This window comes from Hyla sarda, chromosome 3, assembly GCF_029499605.1.
Source record: "Hyla sarda isolate aHylSar1 chromosome 3, aHylSar1.hap1, whole genome shotgun sequence".
NCBI lineage: Eukaryota > Metazoa > Chordata > Amphibia > Anura > Hylidae > Hyla > Hyla sarda.
The window spans coordinates 268,727,913-268,745,966 of NC_079191.1; the positions used below are offsets into that span (position 1 = coordinate 268,727,913).

Genomic DNA, 18,054 nt, shown 5'->3' on the forward strand with positions numbered 1-18,054 from the left:
TTATGCTGCACACACACACACACAATGATTATTGGAGATTGCCTGTACTCTATCAAAGACAATATAGTGAGTGTATAACTTACATAACTTATACGGCCATCTTGGCGGAGCCTCAAATAGAAGACCTGCAGAAAAGCACAGTCAGAACAGCAAAGAAAAGCAGAGTGTTGCAGAGGACAGAAAGTCTTAAAGAGCCAGCACAGTATAAAACCCTGAAGTACCAGATCGCTAAGCTAAGATCCTGTCTGGACTCACTCCAACTCCCGAACGTCGCACTCAAGTTCCAGCTCAATGCCCTCAATTTCCAGATCAGTGCTCTCAAGTTCGAGATCTACGCTCTCAAGTTCCAGATTAAAGAACAGCTGCATCTCTTAAAAGGACCTACGCTCCCGAGCCTCATTTAAAGGGACAGTACTTTAAATCAGGATGTCAGATCCTGCAGCACCAATGCCACCTCCGGGCCCTGCTCCAGCTCCACCACCTGCCCAGCAAGATGGTGGTGCTCCGGTGGTCTCATCAGCGGGGCCGCCACCACAAGCCAGACAAGATAAAGCTGATTCATTTCCAGCTTCTTCATTCATCTCAGGAGCTCCAGTTGCCGCACCTGTCTTTTTGGGGAAACCAGTTCTCCCCAACTACAATGGGGATCCCTTTACATTGAGGGACTTCAAAGAGAAGATACAAAGTCTTTTTGTTTTTTATTTTTTCCCCCCTAACCAGCAGGTGCAGTTACTCACAGGACAGCTACAGGGGCCTGCCCTGGAGGAGGCCCGCACCTGTCCAGCAGCCGACAAGGCTACAGTGGAGAAAATCTTTGAGGGGCTTTACCAAGTGTTCGAGTCTCACTCCCCCTCTGAGGTATGTCTAAGACTATATGAGCGACGTCAGAAGCCAGGTGAGACTCTTCGGGCATATGCTGTAGCATTACAGAATGCTTTAGAAACGGTGCAAAAGTTGGATGGCATTATGCCCGAGCAGGGTAACAAAGTACTGACGGACCGGTTAATAGATGGGGCATAGAATAAATGGAATAAGGCCCAACTTAGGATGCTGGCGGTGCAGAATCCCGATATGCATTTCCCAGCCTTTAAAAGACTAGCTATCAAGGTTATTGAGTCAGGGCCTGACGCAGAGGAAGTTAGTGCCCCTTCTGCTGAGGCCCCGGGAGCCTTGGTGTAACCAGTACCCCCTTCACCACCTATTCCTGCACCTACTCCCACTAGTTCCTGGACCACTGACCTACAGAATGTACGACAGGACATAGAGTATTTAACTAAAGCTTTTAACCCCTTAAGGACTCAGCCCATTTTGGCCTTAAGGACTCAGACAATTAAATTTTTACGTTTTCATTTTTTCCTCCTCGCCTTCTAAAAATCATAACTCTTTTATATTTTCATCCACAGACTAGTATGAGGGCTTGTTTTTTGCGCGACCAGTTGTCCTTTGTAATGACATCACTCATTATATCATAAAATGTATGGCGCAACCAAAAAACACTATTTTTGTGGGGAAATTAAAACGAAAAACGCAATTTTGCTAATTTTGGAAGGTTTTGTTTTCACGCCGTACAATTTCTGGTAAAAATGACATGTGTTCTTTATTCTGAGGGTCAATACGATTAAAATGATACCCATTATTATATACTTTTATATTATTGTTGCGCTTAAAAAAAATCACAAACTTTTTAACCAAATTAGTACGTTTATAATCCCTTTATTTTGATGACCTATAACTTTTTTATTTTTCCGTATAAGCGGCGGTATGGGGGCTCATTTTTTGCGCCATGATCTGTACTTTTTTTTGATACCACATTTGTATATAAAAAACTTTTAATACATTTTTTATAATTTTTTTTTTAATAAAATGTATTAAAAAAGTAGGAATTTTGGACTTTTTTAATTTTTTTTCGTTCACGCCGTTTACCGTACGGGATCATTAACATTTTATTTTAATAGTTTGGACATTTACGCACGCGGCGATACCAAATATGTCTATAAAAAATGTTTTTTACGCTTTTTGGGGGTAAAATAGGAAAAAACGGACGTTTTACTTTTTTATTGGGGGAGGGGATTTTTCACTTTTTTTTTACTTTTACTTTTACATTTTTTTACATTTTTTTTTACACTTGAATAGTCCCCATAGGGGACTATTCATAGCAATACCATGATTGCTAATACTGATCTGTTCTATGTATAGGACATAGAACAGATCAGTATTATCGGTCATCTCCTGCTCTGGTCTGCTCGATCACAGACCAGAGCAGGAGACGCCGGGAGCCGCACGGAGGAAGGTGAGGGGACCTCCGTGCGGCGTTATGAATGATCGGATCCCCGCAGCAGCGCTGCGGGCGATCCGATCGTTCATTTTAATCGCGAACTCCCGCAGATGCCGGGATCTGTATTGATCCCGGCACCTGAGGGGTTAATGGCGGACGCCCGCGAGATCGCGGGCGTCGGCCATTGCCGGCGGGTCCCTGGCTGCGATCAGCAGCCGGGATCAGCCGCGCATGACACGGGCATCGCTCCGATGCCCGCGGTTATGCTTAGGACGTAAATGTACGTCCTGGTGCGTTAAGTACCACCTCACCAGGACGTACATTTACGTCCTGCGTCCTTAAGGGGTTAAAGAGATGGTGGGCAGGTCTGAGCCTTCCAGGCCTGATATGTTTACACCTAAAAGGCCTGCCCTCGTCCTGTTCCTCCGCCCCCTACTCCCCCTGTAAGACCACTCAGCGACCTATTTGTAGTTTTTGCAACAAAACGGGACACTGAAAGAGTCAATGCTGGGCTTTAAACGGGCGTCCCCTGGGGTCGAGGACCACACCTCAGGAGTAGCTATTGAAGGTCCAGAATCAACCAGCACCAAGACAGGTTTCTCGATGTATGTTGCCCCTTGCCCGTATGGGAAAATTGTAGTAGAGGGGGTCCAGCTAGAGGCCTTGATAGATACCGGGTCCCAAGTGTCTACTATTCCTCAAGGGGTGTTTTATAAATATTGGGGGCCTGAAAGGTTATGTGAACCAGATGATGTAGATTTTAGGGTGGTCACGGGGAATGGGAAACCAGTACCCAGACATGGCTACTGGAAGCCCACAGTGCAGGTCGGGAGGCATGTTCTTCAAGGACAGGGTGTTATTGTTAATAACGTTAACGATCAGCATGCAGCCGAATTTATTTTAGGAATGAACATCATGAGACACTGTTTTGACGAGGTTGTCTGTTCATTGCATGCATCTCTCCCTCACATGTCACCCTCAGGCCGGCGAGTCGCGCTACACCATCTAAGAACCCTTCAAGCGGAGCAGAAGTTCATCAACCGCCAAGGGGAGATCTGTCATGTGAGAATAGAGGATATATAAGGGCTGTAACCTGCAACCGCAGATGGAGAATATTATTTGGTGTTGTGCCCAACCAGGGGGGAAGAACCAAGATTATCAGGCGTTATTGGAACCCATCCAACTGGAAGACTACCCTCTAGTATGTGCAGCCAGAAGTCTTGTGACAGTAAAGAATGGAAGAGTACCGGTTCAAGTGGTTAACCTAGCAGATGTCGTTACCTGGCTACCAAAGTATACTCCGGTGGCTCAGCTATATCACCTGAACTCCAAAGATGTGGTGTCAAGGCCAAAAGTAGCTCGACAGGGGACCACTCAGACTGCCCAGGGGGCCGACAAGGGCCATCCAGAACCCAGGTGGACTCAGTTGCAGATTGGAAGTGAAGATATTCCCAGAGACCAGGTTAATTGGGTCATCCAAGTGGCCAAGCAATACCAAGAGGCCTTTAGTAAGCATCCCAGTGATTTTGTCCAGACCACGATGATCCAGCATCGGATTCTGACTGGCGATAGCCCCCCAATAAAAGAAAGACTTCGTCCTGTGGCCCCGGGAATTTATCAGACGGTGAAGAAGATATTACTGGAGATGAAGGAGGCTGACGTCATTCAGGAGAGCCAGAGTCCCTGGGCTGCTTCTTTGGTCCTCGTCAAGAAGAAAGATGATACCATTCGCTTCTGTGTGGATTATAGAAACAAAATTTTTGGTTCTGCACATGTCTAGTGCCGATGGCGAAGGAGGACCGTGAGAAGGACCCCTTACTGCCCTTCTGCGGGGTACCACGAAGGAGAATTACAATGGAAGACTCCCGATACAATGGGCAGAAGAACAAGAGACAGCTTTCCGCACTCTGAAGTGTCTTCTCATTGAACCTCCCATCCTGGCATATCCTGACTATGGTCAGCCCTTCCGGCTGTACACTGATGCCAGCTTTGAAGGCCTGGGAGCTATCCTATCCCAGGTGCAAGAGGGTAAAGAGAGAGTGATCGCCTATGCAAGCAGACACCTGCGAAGAGCCGAGAAGAATGATGCCAACTACAGTTCTTTCAAGTTAAAGCTCCTTGCCTTGGTCTGGGCGGTCACTGAGAAGTTCAAGGACTACCTGGCAGCCACTCCCTTTATGGTCTACACTGACAATAATCTGTTGGCACACCTGAATACTGCAAAATTGGGAGCCATTGAACAGCGTTGGGGCTCCCGACTGGCTAACTATGACTTCCTTATCAAGTATAGGAGTGGTAAAAGCAACATCAACGCTGATGTACTATCCCGTATGGCTCCTGTCGAAGAACCACCCGTAAAAGACATGTGGGAAAATGTGGAGATGCCGCCCTTCTATCAAAGGTTTGTGAGTCAAAATACTCAGGCTACCTAGGAAGGAGAAGAGCCTGGACCTCCCTAGGTTCTGGAAGATCTGTATACTTGGAAGACTCTCCAGGATGAGAGCCGAACCATGGGGGATCTCCTAGACTACGTACTCCAGAAGAGGGTACCCACTCGCCTGCGCAAGTCACAAGGAGACTTTGAATTGAAAAGATTGTGGCGACAACAAAATCGCCTGTTCATCCACAAGGGATTACAGTAACCCCCCGACATGCGATGGCCCCGACATATGATCAAATCGACATATGATGGCCTCTCAGAGACCATCGCATGTTGATGTCAGCATCGACATACGATGCTTTTATATGTCGGGGCCATCGCATTAACTGCTATCCGGCAGCGCAAAATGCTTAAGCTGCTGTCGGAAAGCAGTGTACAGTGGTCCCTCAACATACGATGGTAATTCATTCCAAACGACCCATCGTTTTTCGAATCCATCGTATGTTGAAGGGTTCGTGCAATGTAAAGTATAGGAAGTTATACTCATCTGTCCCCGCCGCTCCGGACCGCATCCTCACCGCTCCCGATGCTGTCCCAGGGGCTCCTGATGCTGTCCCGCTGCTCCGGCTTCTTCTTCGGGGTCCTCCGGCTTCTTCCACATCTTCCCCAGGGTCCGGGCCTTGCTTTCTGGTGACGTTATTACGTTGCAGCGCCGGCACAGCGTGCGTAGCGACGTAATAACGACGCCGGAAAGCGAGGCCCGGACCCTGGAGGAGATCTAAAAGACGCCGGAGGATCCCGAAGTGGTCCTGGAGCAGCGGGAATAGGTAAGTGAACCTGTCCGGGATGCTTAAACTGCTATCCGACAGCAGCTTAAATTTTGCGCTGTCGGATAGCAGTTAATGCGATGGCCCGGACATATAAAAGCATTGTATGTCGATGCCTCTCAGAAGCCATCGCATGTCGATTTGATCATATGTCGGGGCCATCGCATGTCGGGGGGGTTACTGTAATGTGCCCCAGCAGGTTCACTTACCTATCCCTGCTGCTCCGGGTCCTCTCCGGGGTCCGGGCCTCGCTTTCCGGCATCGTTATTACGTAGCTGCGCATGCTGTCCCGCGCAACAACGTAATAACATTACCAGAAAGCTAAGCTCGGACACCGGTGAAGATGCGGAAGACGCAGGAGGACCCAGAAGAAGATGCCGGAGCAGCGGGACCCCATCGGGAGCCCCAGGGAGACCATCGGGAGCGGTGAGGACGCGGTCCGGAGCGGCGGGGACAGGTGAGTATTTAATGCACTTTTACATTGCACGAATCCCTCAACATACGATGGATTCGACAAACGATGGGTCGTTTGGAACGAATTACCATCGTATGTTGAGGGACCACTGTACTGTACCGAAATTCCTTGGATCTGTACCGAAATTCCTTGGATTTCAGGGGAGCGTCTGCATCAAATTCTAGTTCCCCGAAGGGACGCAGCCATGGTCCTGAATGCATACCACGACCAGTCAGGACATTTTGGAGTTCACAAGACTGAAGCCACCATCAGACGAAGGTTTTACTGGGTGGGAATGCGTGGAGATATTGAAAAGTGGTGCACCAAATGCACTGTCTGCAATGTTACTAAGAATCTTTGCAAGGATGCGAGAGCACCTCTACACCCCATCCACGCTGAGAGACCTAATCAGTTGGTTGCCTTGGACCATGTGAAGCTGTCGCCCACTCGATCTGGCTATACATATGCCCTGACCATGGTGGACCATTACTCCAAGTGGGTGGTGGTCGTCCCTGTCAAAGACTTTACTGCCAGGACTGCTGCTCAAATGTTCTACAACCATTGGGTTCAGCCTTTGGGATGTCCAGAGTCAGTCCTCACGGATCGAGGGACTGCCTTTGAAGCTCAGCTGTTTAACCCCTTGGGGACGGAGCCCATTATGACCCTAAGGACGGGAGCATTTTTTGCAAATCTGACCACTGTCACTTTAAGCATTAATAACTCTGGGATGCTTTTACTTATAAATTTGATTCTGAGATAGTTTTTTCGTGACATATTCTACTTTATGTTAGTGGTAAATTTTCGGCGATACTTGCATCCTTTCTTGGTGAAAAATTCAAAAATTTCATGAAAAATTTGAAAATTTTGCATTTTTCTAACTTTGAAGCTCTCTGCTTATAAGGAATATGGATATTCCAAATAAATTATATATTGATTCACATATAAAATTTGTCTACTTTATGTTTGCATCATAAAATTGATGAGTTTTTACTTTTGGAAGACACCAGAGGGCTTCAAAGTTCAGCAACAATTTTCCAATTTTTCAGGGACCAGTTCAGGTTTGAAGTGGATTTGAAGGGTCTTCTGGTTAGAAATACCCCATAAATGACCCCATTATAAAAACTGCACCCCTCAAAGTATTCAAAATGACATTCAGTCAGCGTTTTAACCCTTTAGGTGTTTCACAGGAATAGCAGCAAAGTGAAGGAGAAAATTCAAAATCTTCATTTTTTACACTGGCATGTTCTTGTAGACCCAGTTTTTGAATTTTTACAAGGGGTAAAAGGAAAAAAATCCTCTTAAAATTTGTAACCCAATTTCTCTCGAGTAAGAAAATACCTCATATGTGTATGTCAAGTGTTCGGCGGGTGCACTAGAGGGCTCAGAAGCGAAGGAGCAACAATGGGATTTAGGAGAGTGAGTTTTTCTGAAATGGTTTTTGGGGGGCATAGAAAGCCCCTATGGTGCCAGGACAGCAAAAAATCCCACATTGCACACTATTATGGAAACGACACCCCTCAAGGAACGTAACAAGGGGTACGGTGAGCCTTAACACCACACAGGTGTTTGACAACTTTTTGTTAAAGTCGGATGTGTAAATGAAAAAAAAATATTTTTCCACTAAAATGCTGGTTTTTCCCCAAATTTTACTTTTTTACAAAGGGTAATAGGAGAAAATGCCCCCCAAAATTTGTAACCCCATTTCTTATGAGTATGGAAATACCCCATGTTTGGACGTCAAGTGCACTGCGAGCGAACTTCAATGCTCAGAAGAGAAGGAGCGCCATTGAGCTTTTAGAGAGATAATTTGTTTGGAATGGAAGTCGGGGGCCATGTGCATTTACAAAGCCCCCCGTGGTGCCAGAACAGTGGACCCCCCCACATGTGACCCCATTTTGGAAACTACACCCCTCACGGAATGTAATAAGGGGTACAGTGAGCATTTACACCCCACTGGCGTTTGACAGATCTTTGGAACAGTGGGCTGTGCAAACAAAATTACATTTTTCATTTTCACTGACCACTGTTCCAAAAATCTGTCAGACCCCTGTGGGGCATAAATGCTCACTGTACCCCTTGTTACATTCCGTGAGGGGTGTAGTTTCCAAAATGGGGTCACATGTGGGTATTTATTTTTTTGCATTTATGTCAGAACCGCTGTAAAATCAGCCACCCCTGTGCAAATCACCAATTTAGGCCTCAAATGTACATAGTGCGCTCTCACTCCTGAGCCTTGTTGTGCGTCCGCAGAGCATTTTACGCCCATATATGGGGTATGTCCGTACTCAGGAGAAATTGAGTTTCAAATTTTGTGGGTCTTTTTTTCCTTTTACCTCTTGTGAAAATAAAAAGTAAAGGGCAACACCAGCATGTTAGTGTAAACATTTTTTTTTTTACACTAACAGGCTGGTGTAGACCCCAACTTTTCCTTTTCATAAGGGGTAAAAGGAGAAAAAGCCCCTCAAAATTTGTAGTGCAATTTCTCCCGAGTACGGAAATACCCCATAAAATACCTAAACTGTTTCCTTGAAATATGACAGGGCTCCAAAGTGAGAGAGCACCATGCGCATTTGAGGACTAAATTAGGGATTGCATAGGGGTGGACATAGTGGTATTCTACGCCAGTGATTCCCAAACAGCGTGCCTCCAGCTGTTGCTAAACTCCCAGCATGTCTGGACAGTCAGTGGCTGTCCGGAAATGCTGGGAGTTGTTGTTTTGCAACAGCTGGAGGCTCCGTTTTGGAAACACTGCTGTACAATACGTTTTTCATTTTTATTGGGGGGGGGGACAGTGTAAGGGGGTGTTTATGTAGTGTTTTACTCTTTATTAGGTGTTAGTGTAGTGTAGTGTTTTTAGGGTACATTCACACTGGCGGGTTACGGTGAGTTTCCCGCTAGGAATTTGCGCTGCAGCGAAAAATTTGCTGCAGCTCATACTTGAAGCAGGAAGCTTGCTGTAAACCCGCCCGTGTGAATGTACCATGTACGTTCACATGGGGGGGGGGGGGGGGGGGCAAACCTCCAGCTGTTTCAAAACTACAACTCCCAGCATGCACGGTCTGTCAGTACATGCTGGGAGTTGTAGTTTTGCAACAGCTGGAGGCACACTGGTTGGAAAACCTTCAGTTAGGTTCTGTTACCTAACTCAGTATTTTCCAACCAGTGAGCCTCCAGCTGTTGCAAAACTACAACTCCCAGCATGCACGGTCTGTCAGTACATGCTGGGAGTTGTAGTTTTGCAACAGCTGGAGGCACACTGGTTGGAAAACCTTCAGTTAGGTTCTGTTACCTAACTCAGTATTTTCCAACCAGTGAGCCTCCAGCTGTTGCAAAACTACAACTCCCAGCATGCACGGTCTGTCAGTACATGCTGGGAGTTGTAGTTTTGCAACAGCTGGAGGCACACTGGTTGGAAAACCTTCAGTTAGGTTCTGTTACCTAACTCAGTATTTTCCAACCAGTGTGCCTCCAGCTGTTGCAAAACTACAATTCCCAGCATGTCTGATCACAGAAGGGCATGCTGGGAGATGTAGTTATGCAACAGCTGGAGGTACGCAACTACAACTCCCAGCATGCCGAGACAGCTGTTTTCTGTGTGGGCATGCTGGAATTTGTAGTTTTGCAACATCTGGAGTGCTACAATTTAGAGACCACTGAACAGTGATCTCCAAACTGTGGACCTCCAGATGTTGCCAAACTACAACTCCCAGCATGCCCTGACAGCAAACAGCCTGTGTGGGCATGCTAGCAGTTGTAGTTTTGCAAGATCTAGAGGGCAATATAGAGATCACTGTGCAGTGGTCTCTAAACTGCAGACCTCCAGCTGTTGCAAAACTACAAATTCCAGCATGCCCACACAGCAAACAGCTGTCTGGGCATGCTGGGAGTTGTAGTTTTGCAACATCTGGAGGGCTACAGTCTAGAGACCACTATAGTGGTCTCAGACTGTAGCCCTCTAGATGTTGCTAGGCAACTACTCACCGGCTTCCGTCGCATCCGGGAGCCCCCCTCTTCTGCCGCACGCCGCCGCCGATCTCCGTCGCCGCCGCCGATCCCCGTCGCTCCGCTGCCTCCGGAGGGGTAAGTGGACTCCGGCGCCGCTCCTCTTCATTTTCCCCGTCCTGCCCCGCCTATTGTGGGAGGGCAGGACGGGGAAAACGAAAGTAAACCCCTCCGCCCCTGATCTGCTATTGGTGGTCGCGTCTAGACCACCAATAGCAGAGATAGGAGGGGTGGCAACTCTGCCACCTCACTCCTATCGCTTTAGGGGGATCGTGGGTGTCTTAGACACCCGCGATCCCCCTTCTATTCCGGGTCACCATAGACCCGTAATGACCCGGAATCGGCGCAAATCGCAAGTGTGAATTCACTTGCGATTTGCGCCGATCGCCGACATGGGGGGGGGTCTAATGACCCCCCTGGGCATTTGCACGGGGTGCCTGCTGATAGATATCAGCAGTCACCCCGGCCCGGTCCCCGCCCGGCGCGCTGCGGGGGCCGAAATTCCCACGGGTGTATGGATACGCCCTTCGTCCTTAAGTACCAGGACGCAAGGGCGTATGCATACACCCTTCGTCCCCAACAGGTTAAAGAACTCTGCCAGTTCCATGATTGCAAGAAACTCCGGACCACAGCCTATCATCCTCAGGGGAATGGGTTGTGTGAAAGGATCAATCAGATGTTCATTCATATGCTGAGAGCAGCGTCTGTCTCTAGACACGAAGAGTGGCCCCGACTCCTGCCTGAGCTGCTGGAAATCTACAATAACACTATCCACTGCTCCACAGGGTACACTCCGGTTTTCCTCATGATGGGACGACATTGTCAGCTGCCAAAGGATAGGGCTTTTGGATTACAAGTCCCTTTTAATAACTCCCCTCAGACCTCACAAGATTGGGTCACTGAGCACCAAAGGGGGATTGAAGAGGCTAAAGAGATTGAGGAAAAGAAGATGGGTGAAGCTCAGGACCGACAGCAAAGAGATTACAATCGGCACGCTTCAGCCCAACCATTGCAGCTTGGAGACAGAGTGTGGCTCAGAAAATTCCCCAAGTCACATAAGCTGGATTCCCTCTGGGAGACAGAGCCCTACACTATTACTGCAGTGCCGTATCCTGATACTGATGTCTACGAGATCCAAAAGGAGGGATTTGAACCCCAGGTGGTCCATAGAAACAGGATTAAACTATGTCTAAAAGAAGAATTACCACAACCACCTCCTCCTACTCCCCCGACTGCAAGGCCAGTGAGAGAATATGTTGAATTCATCCATCAATGGACGTTCCAATGTTCTCCCCTCATCAGCCTGCAATGTTCTGTGGTGTACCGTGGCCAACCCCTGTCCAGCCATCTTTAGTTTCCTCGCCCAGCTTTAGTCCATCTCCACTGACCGCTCCAAGCAACTTAGAGCCAACTATGCCTATTCCAGTGGGTTCTCTCAGTCTAGAAAGGGATCTCACTCCTGCTTCCAGCCCTCAAGCTGGTCCCTCAGGGACTGAAGTGGTCAGAGAGTTGTTGATCAACGAGGTTCCACATAGTCCAGAGATGGTGTTGCGACGTTCTCAAAAGTCTACTCAGGGTAACCTACCCTTAAGATACCAAGACTGACTCTTCACATAATTCATGTACACATAATACATCAAATAATCACTCTAGTGAACCTACCTCACTATAACTTAATACACTAAACCAAACAAAAATATATCTCACATTCTAAGTAACCAAAGAAACAAAACTTTAAGGGATTGTAGCCTATGTTATTATTCAATTCCTGCCACTGTTGTGTACACTAACTTTGTTCTCTCTATGTGTTCAGGATGCTCTTCCTGGGCAGAAGGCACTCCTGTAAGCATAAGTATATACACGTATTCAAAAGGTAACCTATATAAGGTCTATCTGTTGAGTTCTAGGGATAAGTGCGTGTAGCCAATGGACCCTAGTAGCTAGTTATTGGCAGATACTGTGTCCCTGAATATTATACTGTGCCCCCCCTGAATATTATACTGCCACATGCTGTGCCTCTGAATGTGATTCTGCCACCCACACTGTGCCCCTGAATATAATACTGCCACACACTGTTCCACTAAATTATAATGATGCCACACACTGTGCCCCAGAATATAATACTGCCACTCTCTGTGCCCCTGAATATAATACTGACAGGAGCACATGATTGGAGCTGTATATTTGAGACCACTGGAGAGTTACAGGTTGAGGAGCACAATTCTATATAACCTGTCCCCCTTAATAATACTCACCTGTCTCGCATACCATCTTGCATCGCTGCTCTGGCCTCTTCTAGTTAGGACTGGCTAAAGCAGAATGATGCAGGTAGTGCTAAATGAACAGGGGAAGAAAATGAAGGGGTGCCTGGGCATGGAGCATAGTGTTTCCTTGCACTGGCCAGCACTATAGCTATTTGGTTGTATCAGTGTCTTAAAGACAAAGATGCAACTCACTGCAGGGAGATTGGATCCCTCCTTTCGCTGGATGCCCAATTCAGCAAGGGGTGGGTTAGAGGGTTAGGCAGTTGCAGTGCAGAGGTGCTGCTTTTCTGTCAGGATAGTTGGGGCTGTGGTCAGGGTTTGGACCTTAGTCCACCAGTTAAGAACCCCTGCACTATAGCAAAGCCCCTGCCAGGATGTTTTCCATGTATTATAATGGAGGTTTTTGAATTGTGTGTTAAGGGCAGATTTTTGTGTGTGTTTTGGGCTGAAGTCTCAGCCTAAGCACGGGTCTGATGATTTGAACTGACAGCTGTCAGTTGAGGGCATTAGATCTGCGGGTGTGCCAGGACTTGTTGCTGTAATAAAACCGACCTATAGCTGATTGTGAGTGGTACTTTTATAATAGGCAAGATATCTACTGTTGGAATCTGTGGTGTGTATATTAGGGTTTGGCCTATGTTTAGAATTTAATATACATGTTCTGATCCCGTTTGTGCTTGTTGTAACTTTAATGCTAAAAGCTAGAATTTGATTATTGGTTTTTTGTTGCATATGCTTTAAGAAGCTGCACCTATATATATCATTGATCGACTTACATCACAGTTAAAGAGTACCTCTCATTTTATAATCCTCCCAGTTCACTGCCCCATGATGATAACCCACCCCCTGCCTTTATTTTTTTAATTTCCTACCTTGATATTGCTCTGTATTTTCTGCTCAGTCAGATTCATAGACTGGGAAGGGGCAATCCCCAGCAGGTGTGACATCATCTGAAGCCATACAGGGGAGAACTTCCTCCCTCACTCTGCTACACATAGCCCAGAGCAGTTCAGTGTGTGAAATGAGCTCTGATTGGCTAAGGCTGCATACACCCCCTCAGCAGTCCAGACTGCATTTCCTGATGTTGGACTTCTGCCAGGCCCGCAGGAGTCCAAAGTCTGTGCAAGAGATTGGGAAAAATGTGCTCTGGACAAGTAGGGAGACACCTAGTGGCAGCTTTTTTTAAACACAAATAAAACAGAAAACATTATTTTAAACAAAGTTGTTACTATTGTTACGTTTTGTGCTCCGGCCACACACGCTGGCTGTTAGCGCATGGTCCCGTTACCTGCTGCTTCCGGCGGGGCTGGGACTCACATCATGTGATGTGCCCGCATGCGAGCCCCAGTCCGTCACTAACCTGGTGCTTCTCCTGCCCCAGCCTATGCCTCTCTGCTCTGGAGCGCGTGTCCCCATCCCCTAGGGCCAGTGCGCTCATTAGTGTAATTCCGCTGTGGCTCATTGATAAATTACCCCACCCTCCTAATTTCCCTGCCGGATCTTTGTTGCCTTGTGCCTGAGAGAAAGCATTTCTGAGAGTTGCCTTACCGTGTATCTGATCCTTTGCTGTGTGACTTGACTTTGCTCCTCTGCCGCCTGCCTACTGACCTCCTGCTACATCCTGACTATGCTACTTTGCCGCCGGCCTTGACCTTCTGCTATCCTGACTACGAGCTGCCTTATCCCTCCTGTGCCTCGCATCTCCTTTATCCGCCTGTGTGGTCGAGCCGTGCCAGAGGTAGCGACCTGGGTGCCGCTTGCCACAGCAAGTCCATCCCGCTTTGTGGCAGGCTATGGTGAAAACCAGAGGCACCTTAGACTCTGCTCCCTGGTACGGTCCGAGTAATCTGCCACACAGGACCAGCGGATCCACATCCACCGGAGTTCCTGTCTTCTGAAACGTGAGCATTACAATTATTTACCATAAGGAATGCATTAGCAAAAATTAGTTTTAATGACAGTGCCCATTTAACCTCTATTCTGTGGATGTTTTTGTTTCTATGTGCTCACAATGCAATTTTTTATAAAGTACAGTAATCCCTCAACTTACAATGTCCTCCACATACAATATTTTCAACATACAATGGTCTTTTCTGGACCATTGTAATTTGAAACTAGACTCAACATACAATGCTATGGACAGTCCAGATCTGTGAAACGTGTCAATGGCTAGAAGAACCAACCAATCAGAATGGACATTCACTGGTAAAACACCTGTATTCCTAAAGTGCATGCACTGACTAGATGTCTGGTAGCACCCCCTACAGTACAGGGAGGTATTACATGTTCTGTACTACTCTTTGCCTGTGCCAGGGATAGCTGCTCCAGGTGGGGTGGCTCCATTTAACTTTTTTGGGACCCTGTGTGTACTGTATAGGACCCTGAAGAAGCCCCTGTCCTCTACATAGACACTGATTACAGCTCCCAGCAGATCTTTCTTACTTTTAAATGTAAGGATTTGCTTTATCTATATTAGTTATCTACTTTTTTTTTTTTTTTTTTTTAAATCCTCACTTCCTATTTTTGGATGACATTTTGGTGGCTTCAGAACCAATTATCAGGTTTCCATAAAGTTATGGTCTAAACATGCAATGGTTTTAACATACAATGGTCGTCCTGGAACCGATTAATATTGTAACTTAAGGGACCACTGTATGCGATTACGAAGACATGTGATGAATTCTTTCTAGACCCAATTATGTATATGGGCTTTGTTTGCGTTTAGCAGACACCCCCGAGTGAAAGGGTTACACATTGTTTTAACCGTTTTCTTGGTGCAGAAACCAAAAATCACAAATAAACGAATTTCATCCTGGCGATAAGAAAGGACATAGACCATAAAATGGCTGGCTCTGTGAGGGCTGTGAAGCAGGCAGCTCACAATGCGTGTGATGGTAAGGTATGTGCAGAACACCTCTACCTATGAATAAGTGTGAGAACACATTCCTCTCATCCCCGCTCTGTGAAATGAGTTGTGCATGCAGCAAGGGAGAAGAGGAAAAACTCCAAGCTGTTTGACGTCACTTTGGAAATGAGGAAACAAGCACAGAAAGGGGAGCTCAGTGCTGGGAGCTGACAGTGTTCAAGCTTATTGGTCTGCTGCTGTCTGCCAGTGGCGACTGACTCCAGCACCTCCCAGCTCTACAGCCTTCACCAATAAACAGTCCTATAGTTCACACTGCAGCAGCCTCAAACTAAAGTAGAACCCCCCCCCCCCCCAAGCTGGGACCCTCATCTGCCTCATCTACCCTCTCTTATTAACCCCCTTCTTCCCATTACCATTGAATCATTCCCACACCTAATCCTGGATGCTGTTGCTGGACTCTGCAGCACAAGTCTACATGTACAAGCAGCATCGATCACACATTTCAAGGCAATCGGAGGTCACTGAGCTGCAACTATGGTTAAATGTCTTGTTTAATGGTTGAGGTAGGTAGCACTTATTGCATTTGCATCTAATTCTTGAAGCAGTCGTAGATCCGACTTCAAGTGATGAAGCTGGATGTCATTAGTATTGCTATTAGTTATGTTTCATGTTGCTTTGGTCTTGGTGATACAATTATATTTCCATGGTAACAGGTTTGTAGTATCTGCTGCCTTCATGTTGCCTCTATGGCAGGTCTGATTTGCCTTACTAGGAGGTGGGCTTACAAGTGTGCACTTTATAAACAAATAAATACATAAATAATAAATATAAAGTAACATAAAATGATACATTATATATATATATATATATATATATATATATATATATATATATATGCAGCAAGCTATATACGTATCCAACAGCACTCTGATTCAGTGAACAAAAGTGAGTTGTTTATTCACACACACATATATATATAAATATGTATATATAGTTCACCAATATGTAGGTATTACATATATGTCATATTCAGTGTGTAGTTGACCAATACGTAATTATATATATATATATATATATATATATATATATATATGTCATCTTCATATCTGCTGTAAACTAAATACTTGGTAAGCAATGAGGTACGTGCATGGCTAATAGAAGAGTGATTAATCTCATGCCCGGAATGGCTTCATTTGCCTGTCGGGCTATTTTATACAGATAACGTCTCTATTTTTATAATGCTTTGAGTGGTCACGTCTGAATATGACAGTAAACATGTACTAGACAAGTTGATGCCAGATAACACACTGGTACATTGTGGATGAGTTATGTGTTGCCAGAGTTATGCCCTAATCATGCCTTTGTGTCTTAATTTGCTACACCAATAAAAAGTTGGGTAATATATATATATATATAAATATATATATATATATATATGTGAGACATATGTCTATAGACGCACATGTATATTCTGTTTACTCTATAATAATCTGCTACACAAATATAATGAGAACAAACCACAGATGTTGTTTCGGCAGGCTTCAAATTGTTACTTGTTGCAACACAAAATAAGACTGAAAATGACAAATTCTCCTACTATTGCGCTAGTTTTGACTTTGCTGTATTTTTATATGTTTTGGATGCTTTGCTTGGATTGAATTTAGAGGTTTCAATGATCCGGTCTGAATTAAAACCAAATATTATTCTTTATCCCTTTTCCTTCTTAATATTCTGTTTCCAGCCTTTGAAAAAAAGAGCTACTGCTAAGTCGAATCGAATAGTAAAAATAAGAATGAATTCTTTGTGGCCTAGGCAGCAACACAACACTCGACCTACTCATGCAATGCAGAGCTTGTTGGGAGATTGCTGCAGTGTGTGAATGTGCAAGGCACTGCATAGCATTATTGAATATTGAGTACAACAGGTAGACAACCGTACATGGCTTGCCTATATATATATATATAACGAGTCAGAAATGATTTCCAAAGGTGGGTGTACATTCATAACAGCCCAGTGGATTGTTTATCGACTTAACCTAGTGCGTGTGGGGACAAAAGCGGGCGCTAATGTTTTGTCTATTTCCAAATACTATATGAAACGTGAAACGTGTCATCATTTTCTGCATCTGCTTCTTCGACCTTTCGAGATATGCATTTTAAAGGAGACATCCGCGGAAGCATGAGATTTACAGGCGAATACCTAGGTAAACAACCTCTATGGTGTTAGCAAAATGCCTGTTTCTCCTACCTAAAATATGGGATAATAAGGACTTACAATAAATTATATTGTACGAGAGGCAGCAGTGTGCTCCGAAATGCCAAAGTGCTGTATCGTAGCAGAAAATCGGCATCCCCGATGACATGAAATTACTTCTCTATCTGGTAAAAAAAGGGTTAAATCCTAGTTTGCTCCCAACGTATTGCAATATGTTGGACTTAAAGCACTTCGGGCATTGCACATCGCATTTACATTCGTTTACTTATTAGCGTTTCTAAGAATGGTTGGCATTGTGAAAGGTGTTACTTTGCAATGTGCTGCAGTTTTTTTTTTTTCCCCCCAAGCAGCCTTGGAGTTAAGGACTGTACATATATTATCAGGGAAAAATGCAGAGGATGTGGTATGTGCTGTGAATGGACAATTGCTATTCTGCAGTGCTTGGTAGGAAAACAGGGACTTTGTTTGTTGCTTACCAATGACTGAGACTCTTCTATCTTGTGAACTGTTTTTTTTTAAATCAAATATTAATAATAATAATAATAATAATAATAATAATAGACTTTAGATCAGTGTTTCCCAATCAGGGTGCCTCCAGCTGTTGCAAAACTACATCTCCCAGCATGCCCGGACAGCCTTCGGCTGTCCGGGCATGCTGGAAGTTGTAGTTTTGCAACAGCTGGAGGCACCCTGGTTGGGATACACTGCTTTAAATGAATGATGGCTGCTGATTCTATTAATTATTTGATTGTTAGCACATAGTGTGTGGTTC

The 18,054-nt window shown here is 45.5% G+C and overlaps 1 protein-coding gene across 2 annotated transcripts in view; it reads left to right on the forward strand.

The window, feature by feature from the left end:
* PDE7B (phosphodiesterase 7B) overlaps positions 1–18,054 on the forward strand; it is a 465,941-nt gene that overhangs the window by 1,093 nt on the left and 446,794 nt on the right. The window contains exon 1 of one of the 2 annotated variants that reach the window (XM_056566607.1): positions 15,331–15,631. The exons of the other annotated variant lie outside the window; for it this stretch is intronic. Within the exon in view, the coding sequence (XP_056422582.1) occupies positions 15,611–15,631 (21 nt within the window). The 5' untranslated portion in view covers positions 15,331–15,610. Of the gene's footprint in view, positions 1–15,330; positions 15,632–18,054 lie in introns of those variants that run through there. 2 annotated transcript variants of the gene reach the window in all.